At 44.0% G+C, this 15,823-nt stretch overlaps 1 protein-coding gene across 4 annotated transcripts in view; it reads left to right on the top strand.

Moving 5' to 3' along the window:
• Positions 1-15,823, top strand: part of NUP98 (nucleoporin 98 and 96 precursor) — a 47,394-nt gene that overhangs the window by 1,676 nt on the left and 29,895 nt on the right. For 2 of the 4 annotated variants that reach the window (XM_081860024.1, XM_081860022.1), the window contains exons 2-10: positions 2,573-2,634; positions 3,655-3,757; positions 5,064-5,171; positions 7,562-7,741; positions 8,804-8,940; positions 11,589-11,696; positions 12,117-12,300; positions 13,862-14,022; positions 15,382-15,519. In XM_081860024.1, the coding sequence (XP_081716150.1) occupies positions 3,682-3,757; positions 5,064-5,171; positions 7,562-7,741; positions 8,804-8,940; positions 11,589-11,696; positions 12,117-12,300; positions 13,862-14,022; positions 15,382-15,519 (1,092 nt within the window). In that variant the 5' untranslated portion in view covers positions 2,573-2,634; positions 3,655-3,681. The remainder of the gene's footprint in view (positions 1-2,572; positions 2,635-3,654; positions 3,758-5,063; positions 5,172-7,561; positions 7,742-8,803; positions 8,941-11,588; positions 11,697-12,116; positions 12,301-13,861; positions 14,023-15,381; positions 15,520-15,823) is intronic. The other 2 variants (XM_081860023.1, XM_081860025.1) reach the window with 2 other exon arrangements.

Here is a 15,823-nt window from a genome sequence, read left to right on the forward strand (position 1 = left end):
CTAAGAGGTTTTAAAGAACTTCTACCAGCCAGAAAACAACAACTGCTGGGATGATGTGCAAGTGAGAGTAGAGGATGGCACTTAAGCATATGAATGGGAACCCCAAAGCAGGACCTGAGTTCATATCTGTGTCATGGCAGTGCTCCATCTCTGCTCTCAGAAGCAGTTGCCGGCAATCTCTACTGTTGCTCTCCGGTTCTGCTTTGGAGTTCCCATTTGTCTAGCTGGGCCTTTCCCTGTTCCACTAGGGCAAGAACTATCCATTTCTTATTTTCTTCTTGCAGTGGAAACAAGGTTCTGCCATGTGTGTACCTCTTTGAAGTATAAAAAGATAAAAAGTTGATAATCATAAGTGTTTGTCATGCTGCCTTGAATGTTTCACCTGAGTGTTTTCATAAATTAAACACCATCTTGGATACATATGCATATTTTTAAATGGCAACTATTGTTGCATATCTTTGCATTTTATTGAATCGGTGAAACCTTTTAAATGGAAACCTAAACATGAGGAAGAACTTCCTGACAGTAAGAGCTGTTTGACAGTGGAATTTGCTGCCAAGGAGTGTGGTGGAGTCTCCTTCTTTGGAGGTCTTTAAGCAGAGGCTTGACAACCATATGTCAGGAGTGCTCTGATGGTGTTTCCTGCTTGGCAGGGGGTTGGACTCTATGGCCCTTGTGGTCTCTTCCAACTCTATGATTCTATGAAACATTGGTAGCAGAGCTAAAATTCACACAGCTATTTTTAGACACTGAAGCTCAGGTTCGAGTCCCCACTCTGCCAACTCAACTTACAGAGTTGTTGCAAGGCAAACATGATGTGGAAGAGAAATGCACACTGCCCTTAGCTGCTTTTTGGAAAGGTGGGATAGAACCAAATTAATTAAAAAATATGTGCCTACTTCAGTGCATAATATATTGCTTTGATACGTTTATGAAATCTGAAGTATAAAGAACAGCAGTGACAAAGTTGTCCAGTGTTAGGATATTGTAAGCTGTTGAAATATATGGTACTGGAGTAATATTTTTGTCTTTGCCAGTTGGGCAGCTAGAAAATAAATGAAAGCTGAAAATAAAAAAACTATCATTTTGTTAATACTGCACATCAAGCTGGAGGGATAGGGCTCTTGCTATGCAGAAAAAATATTTGGATTAGACCAGGCATAGGCAAACTCCGGCCCTCCAGATGTTTGGGACTACAATTCCCATCATCCCTAGCTAACAGGACCAGTGGTCAGGGATGATTAGGCTGGAGGTACATATTCAAGACAGTAAGTCTAACAATTTGTATGTGAGTGATGGTACTATGGGGTGGATGCATATTTAGATAAGCGGTTCTCAACCTGTGGGTCCCCAGATGTTGTTGGACTACAACTCCCATCATCCCTGAGCTCTGGCTTTGCTAGCTAGAGGTGATGGGAGTTGTAGTTCAACAACATCTGGGGACCCACAGGTTGAGAAAGGCTGCTTTAGATGGTTTGAAGATCAGACAGCCACAGGCTAGCTTCTAGTGGTGCATATCAGTAGCTTTGGGAAGGACTGACAAGGAGGTTGTAATGAGTGCAAGTCCTAATGCCTGGTCCTTGGAAGTTCCTTGAAACCACCAAGATAGCATGCAGCTGTGTAGTTTAAATTCTCTCTGTGTGACCATCTCAACCCAGGGCCACTACTGGAGAATGTAAAGCATTGATTATGCCATGTGAATAAGCTTTTTGGCTTTTGAGAAACTTTCAGTGGCATACAGGCAGTGGTTTGAGTTTTTAAAAACTTCAATTTTTTGTGGCCAGTATCCCTATGCTCTACCTGTTAAGAAACCTTAGAGACAATGGAGCCATCAGTCTTAGAAACTGAGATATGAAAGCTAGGAGCTAAATGGCACCTTAAACCTAGGTTGTGGATGCAACAATGAAATGTCTAAGCGCGCTTTTTTATAGCAAGAATACAAAGCTGAAAATGAATGAACTGCAGCTAAAATATTATGTTCATTTTTCACATGGTCTAGGCCTTCCCCTGCCCAACCCCCTAATATTCTTAAGAGGGTCTCTTCTTCAGCCTACAGATAGTAGCTGGAAGTCGGGAGGCAGAAAAATGTCCTCCTTCCCTTCCGCTCTGCAGTTTTGCTCTGAAATCTTAGGCGCAGTACTGTGCCCAGAGCTCAGAAACTGCTTGTGCTAATGAAATTCCCTGTCGCAAAACGTGCCTAGAACAATGGGAGTTTTGAACACTGGTAGCCATGCCTACCCAAGTTAAAAACTGGTGACTTTTAGCTGAGCTTTGCTTGCAGTGATGTTTGAGGGAGCCATGTTTGTCTGCTTTGGCAAAACCCCTTGTCCAAAGCATGTGGAGGTATGATTTTATTTTATTTCTTTATTCAGTTTGTATACCTCCCTTCTTCATAGAGCTCAGGGCGGTTCACAACATAAAAATATAAGATAAAAACAGAAAACACATAATAAAAACAAGAAGAAAACAAAACAGTAACCCTCCCACAACTCCAACACTCATGTTAAACTCAAGCCATTAGTTTTGTTTTCGGTTTTAATCAAGTACTAACTTGGGTCTGTCTTCATCATAGGGTAATGGGAATCCTGAGCGAATGAACATTGTCCACGTGAAGTAGCCTGGAATAAGATAAAGGTGAGAGTTTGAATAAGGAGTGGAATGATTGGGAAATGCTTAGGAATTACATACAAGATGTAAGAAGGAAAATGTTCAGCTGCTTCTTTATTTTACAATATCTTTAGGCTGGTTTTCTATTCAAGGAAAAATATAGCCAACAAATATAGTTAAATAAAACGTGGAGAATCTCTGCTAATTGCTCATGGAATCTAAAGTGCCTACAGCAGATGATCTGGGCAGAACACATACAGACTTCCCAGAAGTTAATGTTCCACAACTGAACAGCTACAGAAAAGACCTTACAGTGGTGCCCCGCAAGACAAATGCCTCGCAAGACGAAAAACCCGCTAGACGAAAGGGTTTTCCGTTTTTCGAGGCGCTTCGCAAGACGAATTTCCCTATGGGCTTGCTTCACAAGAAGAAAACGTCTTGCAAGTCTTGCGATTTTTTTCGCTCCCCCCCCCTTTTTCTAAGCCGCTAATAGCCGCTAAGCCGCTAATAGGGTTGCTTCGCAAGCCGAAAAAAACCACAAGACGAAGAGACTCGCGGAACGGATTCTTTTCGTCTTGCGAGGCACCACTGTATTCCTAATGGATGTTAGCTCCCTAAAGCATGCTAGGAAGATAATTGAGATCTATTTTTCTATAGACAGTGGACTTTTGTTTGTTGGTGTAGAAATGTTTGTGTAGAAATGCTTGGTGAGATGGGAGCCATACATGCAAACCTGATGTCTCAGGTAGTACAGCCAGACATGAATTTCATCACTTCAGTACAATCAGTGCCTTTGGATGGGATACAGCTTTGCAGGAGATCCTGGAGGTGGTCTTTGCTACCATGTCCTTTTTAAGAGCTTTCCAGGAGCATCAGGCTGACCAAAGCAGGATAGAAATTTTCATGTTGAAAATGGCAATGTGCAGTAATTAATGATAATGAGATGGATAGCCATATATTCCATAAATATCTGTATTTATCTGGCATTTCTCTGTAAGGCCAAACGTTGATTTCACCTAAGTTTTTCTTTTTATTTTCTTCATTTAGGTCTTGAGAACCTGAAACAACTTCAGAATGTTTAACAAATCATTTGGAACGCCTTTCGGAGGCAACACAGGTGGCTTTGGGACGACTTCAACTTTTGGGCAGAGTAAGTGACGTGGGCGATAATGGTGGAGAAGCCTATGAATAGAGCCACAGGGTGCTGCCATGTTACCAGATCAGTCTATTTGCCCATCCTGGCACAGGTATTACACGTTACCTGCTCTGTGATCTCGTTTAACTGGACGCGGCTGGAATAGACTTCAGACCACCTGGATGCAAAGCATTTTGTTCACTTCTCAGCTGGTGAGGGAACCTGTTCAGCCGTTGTTGAGCTCTCATCAGTCCCAGCCAGAATGAGCAATAGATGACCAGAGATTCATAGAATTGTAGAGTTGGAAGGCACCCCGAGGTCATCTAGTCCAACCCCCTGCAATGGGGGAATTGCAGCTCAAGAGAGATGGCCATCCAACCCCTACTTAAAAACATCTAAGGAAGGAGAGTTCACCATCTTCCAGGGGAAGACCGTTCCAGTGTTGAAAAGTTCTTCTGGTGTTCCCAATGGGAGTTGTAGTATAGCAACATCAGGAGGGCCACAAGGTAGCCACCCCTGTCCTAGGCTGCCAGTTTGGGTTTTTAATGTTTTCATTAAGAGGCTAATTCAACTTTAAGTGTAACCTAGAATCCTAGAATCATAGAGTTGGAAGAGACCACAAGGGCCATCGAGTCCAACCCCCTGCCAAGCAGGAAACACCATCAGAGCACTCCTGACATATGGTTGTCAAGCCTCTGCTTAAAGACCTCCAAAGAAGTAGACTTCACCACACTCCTTGGCAGCAAATTCCACTGTCGAACAGCTCTCACTGTCAGGAAGTTCCTCCTAATGTTTAGGTGGAATCTTTTTTCTTGTAGTTTGGAACCATTGCTCCGTGTCCGCTTCTCTGGAGCAGCAGAAAACAACTTTTCTCCCTCCTCTATGTGACATCCTTTTATATATTTGAACATGGCTATCATATCACCCCTTAACCTCCTCTTCTCCAGGCTAAACATGCCCAGCTCCCTTAGCCATTCCTCATAAGGCATCATTTCCAGGCCTTTGACCATTTTGGTTGCCCTCCTCTGGACACGTTCCAGTTTGTCAACTTCCTTTGACGTTGGCTTGAAAAGCCAATATTTTGCCTATCAGATATTTGGCTGAGTTGCCACATGCTCTCATACAGAAGACTCTTGCATTCCTAATAGAGATGTCTTACAGAACCATGTTCTATTCAGGAATTGCTAGACTTGTATTTGAAATTAATTCACTTCTTGTAAGTCAACTTCAGCTGTACAACCAGCTCATTGCTACGTGGTTTCAGCCCCTTCTGTATTCAGACCATATATAGTCTCATCTCCCAACTCTAACCGTTTTGCAGATGCTGGCTTTGGCACTACAAGTGGAGGAGCTTTTGGGACATCTGCTTTTGGAACAAATAATAATGCCGGAGGACTGTTCGGGACTGCGCAGACCAAGCCAGGTACAGGTATTACCACTGCTTCTTATTCCTTAACTTGAACCCCTTCACTGTTTGCCTCTTTACTCTGCTCAGTTTAAGCTGCTGGCTGTTACCTAAGGCCCAAGCTTCTTAGGGTCCAAGTACCCGTAGGAGCAATTCTATCTTACTTTTCTAACAAATGATGCCTCTTAAAGTAGCTTGCATCAATAAAAAGAGAGACACAGACTGTCATCAAGTTTACAAACCTGAAAAAGACTAATGAAGGGGAAACAGAGGGAAAAGGCAGAGGACGGATGTTGTTCTGGCCTCGAGGAACTAAGCATTTATATCCAGTTTGGGCTAGAATGAGCCTCCCTTGGTGAGATTCTTGCTTGGAAAATAATTGGTGACCTTTGTTTCTGAGTAGGTGGTGGGCCAGAGTACCCCTTTCTCCTTGTTTTTGCAGTCCCAGGGCAAGTGGCAACTGGAGCAGAGGGGACAGCAAAATCCCTGAAGCTGCTTCGCTTCCTCTGACTGATAAATGGGGCCAGATTAGTCACACCCATCCTGTGATCCTCTTCCTATATCTTTTTTTAAAAAAAGATATTTATTGAAGTTTCAAAAAAAAGGTTGCAGACATAAGAATAAAAAAGAAACAACAACAAAAAAAAATACAAAAACACAGAGAAAAACAGAAACAATTCAAAATAAATCCATCTTTCCATGCTTATCTTTCATTCCCTTATTTGCCTGACCTCCTCACACCTCCCTTTTTTGTAATCCAGTTCAATTGGTTAATTCCGCAAATCCTTTCCCTCTTTGTTTTTATCTTAATCCTTCATCTTAATATATTATAACTTTACTTTCTCACCTGTTTACAATCCGTTTTCACATACTCCTTAATAGCATTACTGTTAAAAACCACTTAATTTCATTCCGACATCATTCTAACATTCATTAATTTTACAGTATTTCTGCAAATAGTCTTTAAATTTCTTCCAATCTTCTTCCACCAACTCTTCTCCCTGATCTCGGATTCTGCCAGTCATTTCCGCCAATTCCATATAGTCCATCACCTTCATCTGCCATTCTTCCCGGGTGGGTAGTTCTTGTGTCTTCCAGTACTTCGCGATGAGTATTCTTGCTGCTGTTGTGGCATACATAAAGAAAGCTCTATCCTTCTTTAGCACCAATTGGCCGACCATGCCCAGGAGAAAGGCCTCTTCCATTATCAGTCTGCTGAAAATCTGCCGAAGTTCTTGGCCAGTTTCCTCCTTTATCGGAGGGACACTGTTCCACAACCAAGAAGGAATCATTTTAAGTGCTAGTCCTCCGTTTGTGGAGTGCCCTCACTGAAGAGGGCCACCTGGCACCTATGGTCCAGTTTTTTGTTCACAAACAAACAAAATCTGTTTACCTAGGCACTTAATCTTCACAATTTCATAAACTGGTTTTATTTGCTTTTTTCTGTTTTGTTGAAATACGCACACAGACCTTCATCCCATTAGGTTTTATGCATATATCACCAGTCAAACTGGCCAAAATGTACAGTGGTGCCCCGCAAGACGAATGCCTCGCAAGACGGAAAACCCGCTAGACGAAAGGGTTTTCTGTTTTGGAGGTGCTTCGCAAAACGAATTTCCTATGGGCTTGCTTTGCAAGACGAAAATGTCTTGCGAGTTCCTGCGGGTTCCCCCCCCTTTTTCTAAGCCGCTTATCCGATAAGCCGCTAATAGCGCTAATCCGCTAAGCCGTCAATGGGCTTGCTTTGCAAGATGAAAAAACCGCTAGACGAAGAGACTCGCGGAACGGATTAATTTCGTCTTGTGAGGCTCCACTGTATATAAAAAAGATTCAAAACTCCAGGGAAAGAACAATGGCTAAATAAACTAATTGAATCTGCTGAGCTTGTAAGTATGACATGCAAAATAAGAAATGTAGATGATAAACAGATGAGGAGGTAGTGGATTCCAGGTAGTGGATACCTTCTGACTAGCAGCTGATAATATAAAGGGTATGGGTAGGCTGAAAGCAAGGTGAAGGTATTATTGTATATGTGGCTAATTAAGATGTACAAGAACTGTCATGGAATGCTGGGTGGGGATTAGGAAAGAATTATTGTACAAGGACGTGATATGATTGTATAACCGAAAACAGACATACTAAGGTTACCAGAATTTTTATCAATGAATCCAGGGACACTTTTCAACTTCAATGGATTTTGTATGGGAACTGATTTGTAAATCCGGGGACTGTCCCTGGGAAATGGGGGCATCTGGTAACCTTAATGTATACATATTTTATATATATATATATATATATATATATATATATATATATATATATATATGGATTTGTCTGTATGTTTGTGTGGGTTTCATCATCAAATATTCCCACCCCTTCTTGTGTCTGATTTGATTGGATATTTCTGGTTCCAGGGGGGCTGTTTGGTTCCAGCACCTTCAGCCAGCCAGCCACTTCTTCCACCAGCACTGGCTTCGGATTTGGAACATCGACTGGCACTTCCAGTGGGTTGTTTGGGACAGCAAGCGCTGGCGGAGGCCTCTTTTCATCCCAGAACAATGCCTTTGCGCAGAGTAAACCTGTGGGGTTTGGCAGTGAGTATAACCTATTGCTGTTTCCTGACCATTTTGAAGAATTCTTTACGCAGCACAACCACGTGATTCTAAGTTCTTTAAATCACTTTTATTGCTGTATTTATAATTGTTGTAACCCTCCCTGGTTCCTCAGGGTGAAGGGCAGGTGGTAAGAATAATAAAAATAATAATAATAATACAGTCATACCTCAGACGTTGAACGGAATCCAATCCGGAAGTCCGTTTGACTTCCGAAACGTTCGGAAACCAAAGTGTGGCTTCTGATTGGCTGCAGGAAGCTGCAGTACCTGAGTACCAAGGCGTTTGGGATCCAAGGTACAAATGTAATAACAACAGCTTGGGTAGCTGCTCCCCAAGTGCTTGCCTTGGGACAGTTCAGTTTCTTGCTCACTAGGGGCAGGGGACAAGTCGTGCTTAGCAAACCTGTTCTGAGACTGCCATAAGGAAGCCAAAAACATTGCTTTAGTCCTTGTTGGGGTGGGTGCAGGGGCGTAGGAAGGGGGTCGACCGCCCCAGGTGCCCTCGCTGAGTGGGGGTGTGACATATGGCACCCCGCCCACCCGCAACTCCCAAGCCTGCCCCGAGACGTTGGGGTACGGGGGTAGCTGTGCCACTTTGCCAGTGGCATTTCCCCCCTTCCTCCTTCGTTTTGACAGCTTGAAGGAGGCTTGGGAGTCGCCGGTGGGCAGCGCGCTGAATGTCCGCCGTGGGCAGCTAGCTCCCCGCCCTTGAGTGGCTTGCTCCGCCCCCTCTTGTATTTCATATTAAATTGAACTGCCACAATGTCCAAGCTGTTTCCAGTCAACCATTATTATTATTATTATTATTATTATTATTATTATTATTATTATTATTATTATTACCCTGCCCATCTGGATGGGTTTCCCTAGCCACTCTGGGCAGCTTCCAACAAAATATTAAAATACAGTAATCCGTCAAACATTAAAAGCTGCCTTGCCTTAAACACTTGCCTTGCATAGTGTGAAAAGTAAGGCCGTTCTTTGTTTTGGGCACTGTCTCCTCTCGTATTTGGGCATTGACTTCGCTTTTCCTTTTCTACAGACTTTGGGACAAGTACTAGCAGCGGGGGTTTATTTGGAACCACTAACACAACCGCCAATCCGTTTGGGGGGACGTCCGGTTCCCTCTTTGGATCGACCAGCTTCACCGTTCCAACTGGCACCACCATTAAATTCAATGTAAGTCCCAGTTGCTTCCTGTCTAAAATTAGTTCCATCCATTACCTAGCCTTTTCCGGTATGATTCCGGCCAGATGTTTGTTTTGGACTGCAACTACTAGCACCCCTGACATTTTGCCCTGTTTGCCAGGGCTGATGGGAGTTGCAGTCCAGAAGAGGCTGCTTTCTGTTCACTACGCTTTGGACTCCCTATTCCAATGAAAGATGCATCTGGTGTATTTATTGTGCATTTTATTTATCTATTTATTTGGAATAGTTATAAACTACTGAATATTACAAAATAACATTTGCAATAGCTGCCAGTGGGAACCATGGTGGCAAGCCCTCTTGTTGGAGAGCAGTAGCCAAATGACCAGAATTGAATATCAACCCTGCAAGGCAGTATGCTGCCACTACTCCTGTAAATCCATCAGCCTGAATCAAGATAATCCCAGAGCTTCCCAAATGCCACACAAGGTTTTTGGGAACCAGACGCTGTCCCTGCAGGCTTCAAGCCCACTAAGGTTTATGCAGTAGCAGTTTGACCAAGAGACTAAGATAACTACATTCAGTACCAACAAGTCCCATCCGAAGAAACACACAAGTAGCAGGAAGAGTTTTTTTAAAAAAGAAAATAGCAGCATAAATAATGGAGCTGTATCCCAGTGAGATTATAAGTAAAAGCAGTTGGGAATGGTAAAACAAGATACCAAACAAACTAACTTGCTTTATTAACCAAATCAGCAAATTGGCCTTCAGCAAGTAGCATACAGGTGTTGCCAGGTGTCAGGCAACATGGTGAGGACTAGCACAAAGTTTTGCCTAGTAACCAGTGACTCTGAATAGCCAGTGAGAAGACTCTACCGTGTTATGAGCAACTCACGTTATCACAGGTGTTGCCAGTTTCTAATTAGCAAGGCCCACACTGACCTCCAGTAGCAAGAGCACAGAAAGGTATCACAGGTGCCGATACTTGTGATCCCCGCCTCCCAGCCTTGAAGGGAGAGAATACTCTCTCAGAAGCCTCCTTTTGTGCTCAGAGGCCTGAGTTGGGAAACCATTTTCTAGCAGCACAGAAAAAAACTCAGGAAATAAAAACTGATAAAACAGTTCTCCAAAGAGAAATTCAATTACTGCCCATGGGCCAGCTCATCTTCTGGAGAAGCCTCGCCTGGCAAATGAATCACAGACTAAGAGCGCAGGTACTCTTGTCTTTTGCTGTTTCAGTTTTGGTCATTTATCTCTTTATTTGGATCATATTTAAATAACACGGCTATAACCAGCCTGTGGTGGTTCAACTTCTGTGTGATCACTTGTGGAAAGGCCATGGCTCAGTGGCCAGAGCACATGCCATGCTGGCAGAAGGTCCCCGCTTCCAGTCTCTGGCATCTCCAGCCCAGGTGTTCCAAGTGCAGAACAGAAAGTCTAGGCATTGCGTTGAGCTGGAAAACTTGTGTGCAGAGGCTCCTTTAAGCAGAAGGTGGAATAGTTGATCATGAGGGTTCTGTAGCAGTTGTTGGAGCAGAAGATGCCAGGATTTTGTAGCAGGGAGCGCTCTCTTGAGTCCTCCTTCAGCCACATACACCAGTGGGGATGGGGCTCTCTCCTGCTCGTGCTACAGCAGGAAGAGTAGCAGTAGCAGCAGCAGCAGGCACAGCCCAAGACAATGAGGGCTGCCTTCCAGGTAGTGAAGGGCCCTCACAGCCGGGTCAGCCTAGAGCAGGAGCAGAGGCAGACCATAGGCCAGGGCAGTGTGTGGCTTTGTACCAGGATGGCAGGAAAGCGTGGGCATCCCTTGCGTACCAAGGCAAGCAAAGCCCCTTCTGTTCATCATCTTCTACGTCTTATCCTTCTCCCTAGAAGCCTGAGTCCCGTTCTGACCTGGTGAGAAACTGGCTACCCAGGGTGCCTCACAGCTGACCGAGAATTTGAACGGCTGTACTATTAATATTTATATTTATATGTTGTCCTTTATTTTATAATTTATATATACAACAATTCATATATATCAAAAGATCCCAGGGTGATGTACAACATTAAAAGCACATTGCAGAACATCAGTGATAAAAACATAATAATAAAAGCATACTGACAAACAGCCCAGTAATAAAATAGTCATCATAATAACAGTCCTCTTCCCCACACTTTTACAGAACATAGATTATTTAATAGCCATAGACCTGAGTAAAGAGGAATGTTTTTACCTGGGGCCTTAAGACATGTGGCACCAAATGAGGCTCTCCGGGGAGAGCATTCCACAATCGGAGCCACCACAGAAAAGGCCTGTTCTCTTGTTGCCACCCTCCAAACCTCTCTGGGAGGGGGGACATAGAGAAGGGCCTCAGAAGACAAGGGCTGGGTCTGGGTTGGTTTATGTGGGGAGAGGCGGTCCATAAGGTATTGATGTCTTGAGCCATGTGAGGCTTTATAGGTCAACCCCCGCACTTTGAATTGGGCTCAGAAACTAATCGGTCAGTTCAGTTGTGCCAGGATGGGTGTTACATACTGTAGCATGCTGGGTTGTCTCAGTGTTCTTGTTAGCTCACATGAGTGGCTGCTTGGAGGCTCACAGGAATCCTGCTGCTCCCTCTGTGCCATGACTGCTTACAGGACTTCCAGGGGAATTAAATCTAAAGTAACCTTGACGAGTGTTCACATTTCTCTTACAGCCCCCTACGGGTACTGACACTATGGTTAAGTCCGGAGTCAGCACAAACATCAGCACCAAACACCAGTGCATTACTGCTATGAAAGAATATGAAAGCAAATCGCTAGAGGTCAGTCCGTCGTATATCTGTATCTCTGCATGCTGTCCCTGTTTGTTTACATCCTGTCTTGTGGCTCAGACATTGGAGTGCTGCTCTCCTCCCTCTGTAGCAGTGGATGGGGGTGAGCTCTTTGCATTTCAAGTAGAAAGAATGGAGGCAAGGCATTTATGCACATGGTGGAGCACATGCTGAACTGCCACATCACAGTTGTCAGGAGAAACCTGTCGGGCAGGTGTTTTTGGCGCCTGATGCCTACTTTGGCAAAGTTGCATTTTGTTCTTTTTGAGAATGCTGGCCTGTGCCCAGGGACTGTCAACTCCAATATTTTACTGTATCGCTTTTGCCTGAGAAGGTGAGGGGGTAGCAGGTGTGGGGAACAGGCGGTGTCTCATGTGAGACGTCTGTACTCAAGAAATATTCCCTGTTTAGGAGCTTCGTTTGGAAGACTATCAAGCGAACAGGAAAGGTCCCACCAACCCTGTGGGAGCTGGAGCCACGCCAGGTTTGTTTGGCTCATCCACTGCTACCTCCAGCGCAGCCACAGGACTCTTCGGCTCCACCACCACCAACACAGGCTTTTCCTATGGACAGAATAAAACAGGGTTTGGAACCAGTAAGTACTGCTGCTTTGACATGCGCAGTGTGACTCTCTGAGTACTTGTGTGTTTTTTAAATACTGGCTGCTGATTGGTAAGATGCTGTCAAAACTCCACCTGTTCTCTGTATGCTTGTGGGGAAACATGCAAACAGAGCAATCTCCTTTATTGAGCAGATTCTGCCTTGAGGTCCTTGGGACAAGTAAGGAAAAGAAGTGCAAATAAGATAAGTTCTCGGAAAAGGGGGAAGGTGCCCAAGGGAGTTGCTCTGCATGTGATGCAAGTCCCAGGAAGTAGAATGCCACACTTAATAGTGCACAAAAAGTGAGCTATTCAGTTCTTGATTCTGATTTAAGGCAGTACAGTGGTGCCCCGCAAGACGAACGCCTCGCAAGACGGAAAACCCGCTAGACGGAAGGGTTTTCCGTTTTGGAGGCGCTTCGCAAAACGAATTTCCTATGGGCTTGCTTCGCAAGACGGAAATGTCTTGCGAGTTCCTGCGGGGTTTTTCCCCTCCCCCCCCTTTTTCTAAGCCGCTAAGCTGCTTATCCGCTAAGCCGTCAATGGGCTCGCTTTGCAAGATGAAAAAACCGCTAGACGAAGAGACTCGCGGAACGGATTAATTTCGTCTTGCGAGGCACCACTGTATCTTGCCTGATATCATATGTGGTTGGCTGGCATCATTGATTGGAATGGCACTTTGATCAGTCACAGCTGTTTTCTTGCTCTAAAATGGCTCTACCCAAGTCAGCTTTTATTTCTTGGAAACACCTCCCAGCAACACCAATGTTGTTGTTGTTTGTTAAGGCAGCCCTGTTTAGGGAAGCTTTTAATGTTTGATGCATTACTGTATTTTAATATTTTGTTGGAAGCCACCCAGAGTGGCTGGGGAAGCCCAGCCAGATGGGCAGAGCATAAATAATAAATTATTATTATTATTATTATTATTATTATTATTATTATTATTATTATTATTATTATTTATTATTGGTGTTAGTTGCTTCATCTTGTCCAAGACGATCCAAAGCAACTTAGAACCAAACACCTCTGTGCTGCTTCTACTGATGCTTCCTCCTTTGATTGGGAGTTCAGAGTGGTGTATGGTTTGGAAGTTGAAAATTAAAATGACAGGAATTTTTTAAAAGAAAAACACAAAACTCTGAAGCCATAGTCGAATTCCTCCGTCCTTGTTTCTGCTCAAAACAATGCCTAAGTGCATATGAGGAGCTGTGCCATCGGTGTGGTAGCTCCAAATCTATGGAATGCTAGAAATCAGGTGCCATCTCTGCTGAGTTTCAGACACCAAGTTAAAACAGTTTTATTCTCTGATGTTTAAAATTTTGTGTGTCGTATGTTTTTATTTTTTGTAAGTTGCTTTGAGTGCCAGATGTGAAAAGCAGGTTATAATAAAATAAAATGTAGCTGCATCTACTCACCATCATCCTTTGGAACCTATCCTGCCTCTCCCACTGTTGACATTTGGATTGTGAGCTCCTTGAGGGGTATATTCTGTGAAGTCCCAGGGACATGGATGTCTCAAGGTATATATATATAATATGCTTTGGCACTTTGCTTCAGGTACGACAGGTTTTGGAACAGGAACAGGAGGCCTCTTTGGTCCGACTCAACAAACCACCAGCCTCTTCAACAAGCCTTTTGGCCAGGCCACGACTGCACCAAATGCAGGCTTTTCGTTTGGGAACACCAGCACCCTTGGACAACCCAACACAAACACAATGGTAAGGTAGCAAGGACTGTTGTAACAACCTTGGAGTCTTTACTTTCTGCCTAACTCCTGCTTACCTGGTTGTCTTTGATTTCTGCAGCCTTTTACTAAGAACTCTCCAAGGAAATTCTCTTTGCTCAGCCTGTTACTTTTTCTTGTACAGTGCTATTTTATTCTCCAGCTTGCTCCTTAGCACAGCAGGTTGCCTTATTTTGCCATTTTTGTATCTGTTGAATATTTCACCAGCATGCTTTATATTGAGGGTTAAGAGATAAAGGCCTGCCTTGTCACAAGTCAGAGCCATGGTCCATCTAACTGACAACTGGCTCCAGACTCTCCAAGCAGAAGTTCTCTCCAACACAAGATCCTTTAATTGGCGATTTCAACACTTCATATGCAAAGCACATACTTTTCCACTATGAAATGGAGCCATAGCATGCCTCCCAAGTTATGAAATAGTTTATTACCAGCAATATACCTGGTAGGCACGCAAGGAAGCAAGCAAGCACACACTCAAATTATCTTACCTCTCCCAGGAAGAGGGAAGCCTGGAAGCCTGGCAGTCATTTTGGCTTTTCACCGACTTGAATGTCTCTAGGGCAGGCTACTTTGTCAAGTGGTCCACTATCTATCTTTGCTGCTTTCTCTGTTGGGTACAAGCAGAAATGCATAAGCGAGGCAGGGGACCTCTGGTTACAAATGAAATGGAACTGGACAGTCAACTAATTTCAAGTGGCCTTTTCTGTGAAGGCCTCAACCTTTAATAGATGCATCCAGTCACAATGGAAACCCTCTATTGAAGGAGTTTCCCTGTTACGGGCAAAGGATGGCAGGTGTTAGTGGCTTGGAAAGGGAAGTTGGTGAAGCTGTGTGGGGAATGAACTGCTGAGCGGAAGGGATAAGCAATCTTCATAGGCTTTGGGAAATTACTTTTTCCACCAAAGACAACTCGTGGGCGGGCGGGTGTTCAATTTGTTCAGTTTTTTTAGTTCTTTTTAATCTTCCTGTGAGGGGCCACACTGTTTCTTTCCATATGCATGATGGCCACCTTCAGGTGCCTTTCTGCCCAGATCTGAACCTCCATTCAGAAACCATCTGCTATGCACAAATTCAGGCCTCAGTATTTTCCACGACACATGGCTAAAATGAAGGTAGGTTTTCCTGCATGCTTTAATGCTACACTTAGCTGAACCAAATGCAAGCACCTCTCTTCAGCAGCCACAAGCAGAGCCCATATTCCCTTGTGTAAAAATCACCATGGTGCAAAAACAGTAGTCCCACATTTCCAGAACTACTGCTTAGGTTTTTTTTGTTTTTTTTTTTAAGGATAAGTTGTAGCGTATCTTTCTCAAACATCCCCTAATGTTTGCAGGGTTTATTTGGAGCAACACAGCCCTCACAAACGGGAAGCCTTTTTGGAACAGCTACCAATACGAACACTGCTACTGCATTTGGAACTGGGACAGGTCTCTTTGGACAACCCAATACAGGATTTGGTGTTGGTGGCTCGGTATGTCAGCTGGGAGTAATGAGGTCCTCGGGGTGTGGAAGTGGCTTGTTTCTTTTCACTCGTGACACACTTGTGCTCATTGGTGTTCTCCCGGGCAGAAGCGAAGTGCTTTTGCAGGTGCTTTTCCGGTGGTGTTAATTGCAATGTTGGTCAATGGTTAGAAAGGTCCAATAATTTTGGCTTTGAACAGGTCTTGGAAGGTTTTGCAAGAAGCCTTACAATCCTGTAAACTGAGAGCGACTGCCCAGTCTCGGCACTCTGGACCATAATTTAGCAGACGTGACCTGAGTTTCTCAATTGTGTG

Source organism: Podarcis erhardii, assembly GCF_964252035.2.
Source record: "Podarcis erhardii genome assembly, chromosome: 4".
Lineage (NCBI taxonomy): Eukaryota > Metazoa > Chordata > Lepidosauria > Squamata > Lacertidae > Podarcis > Podarcis erhardii.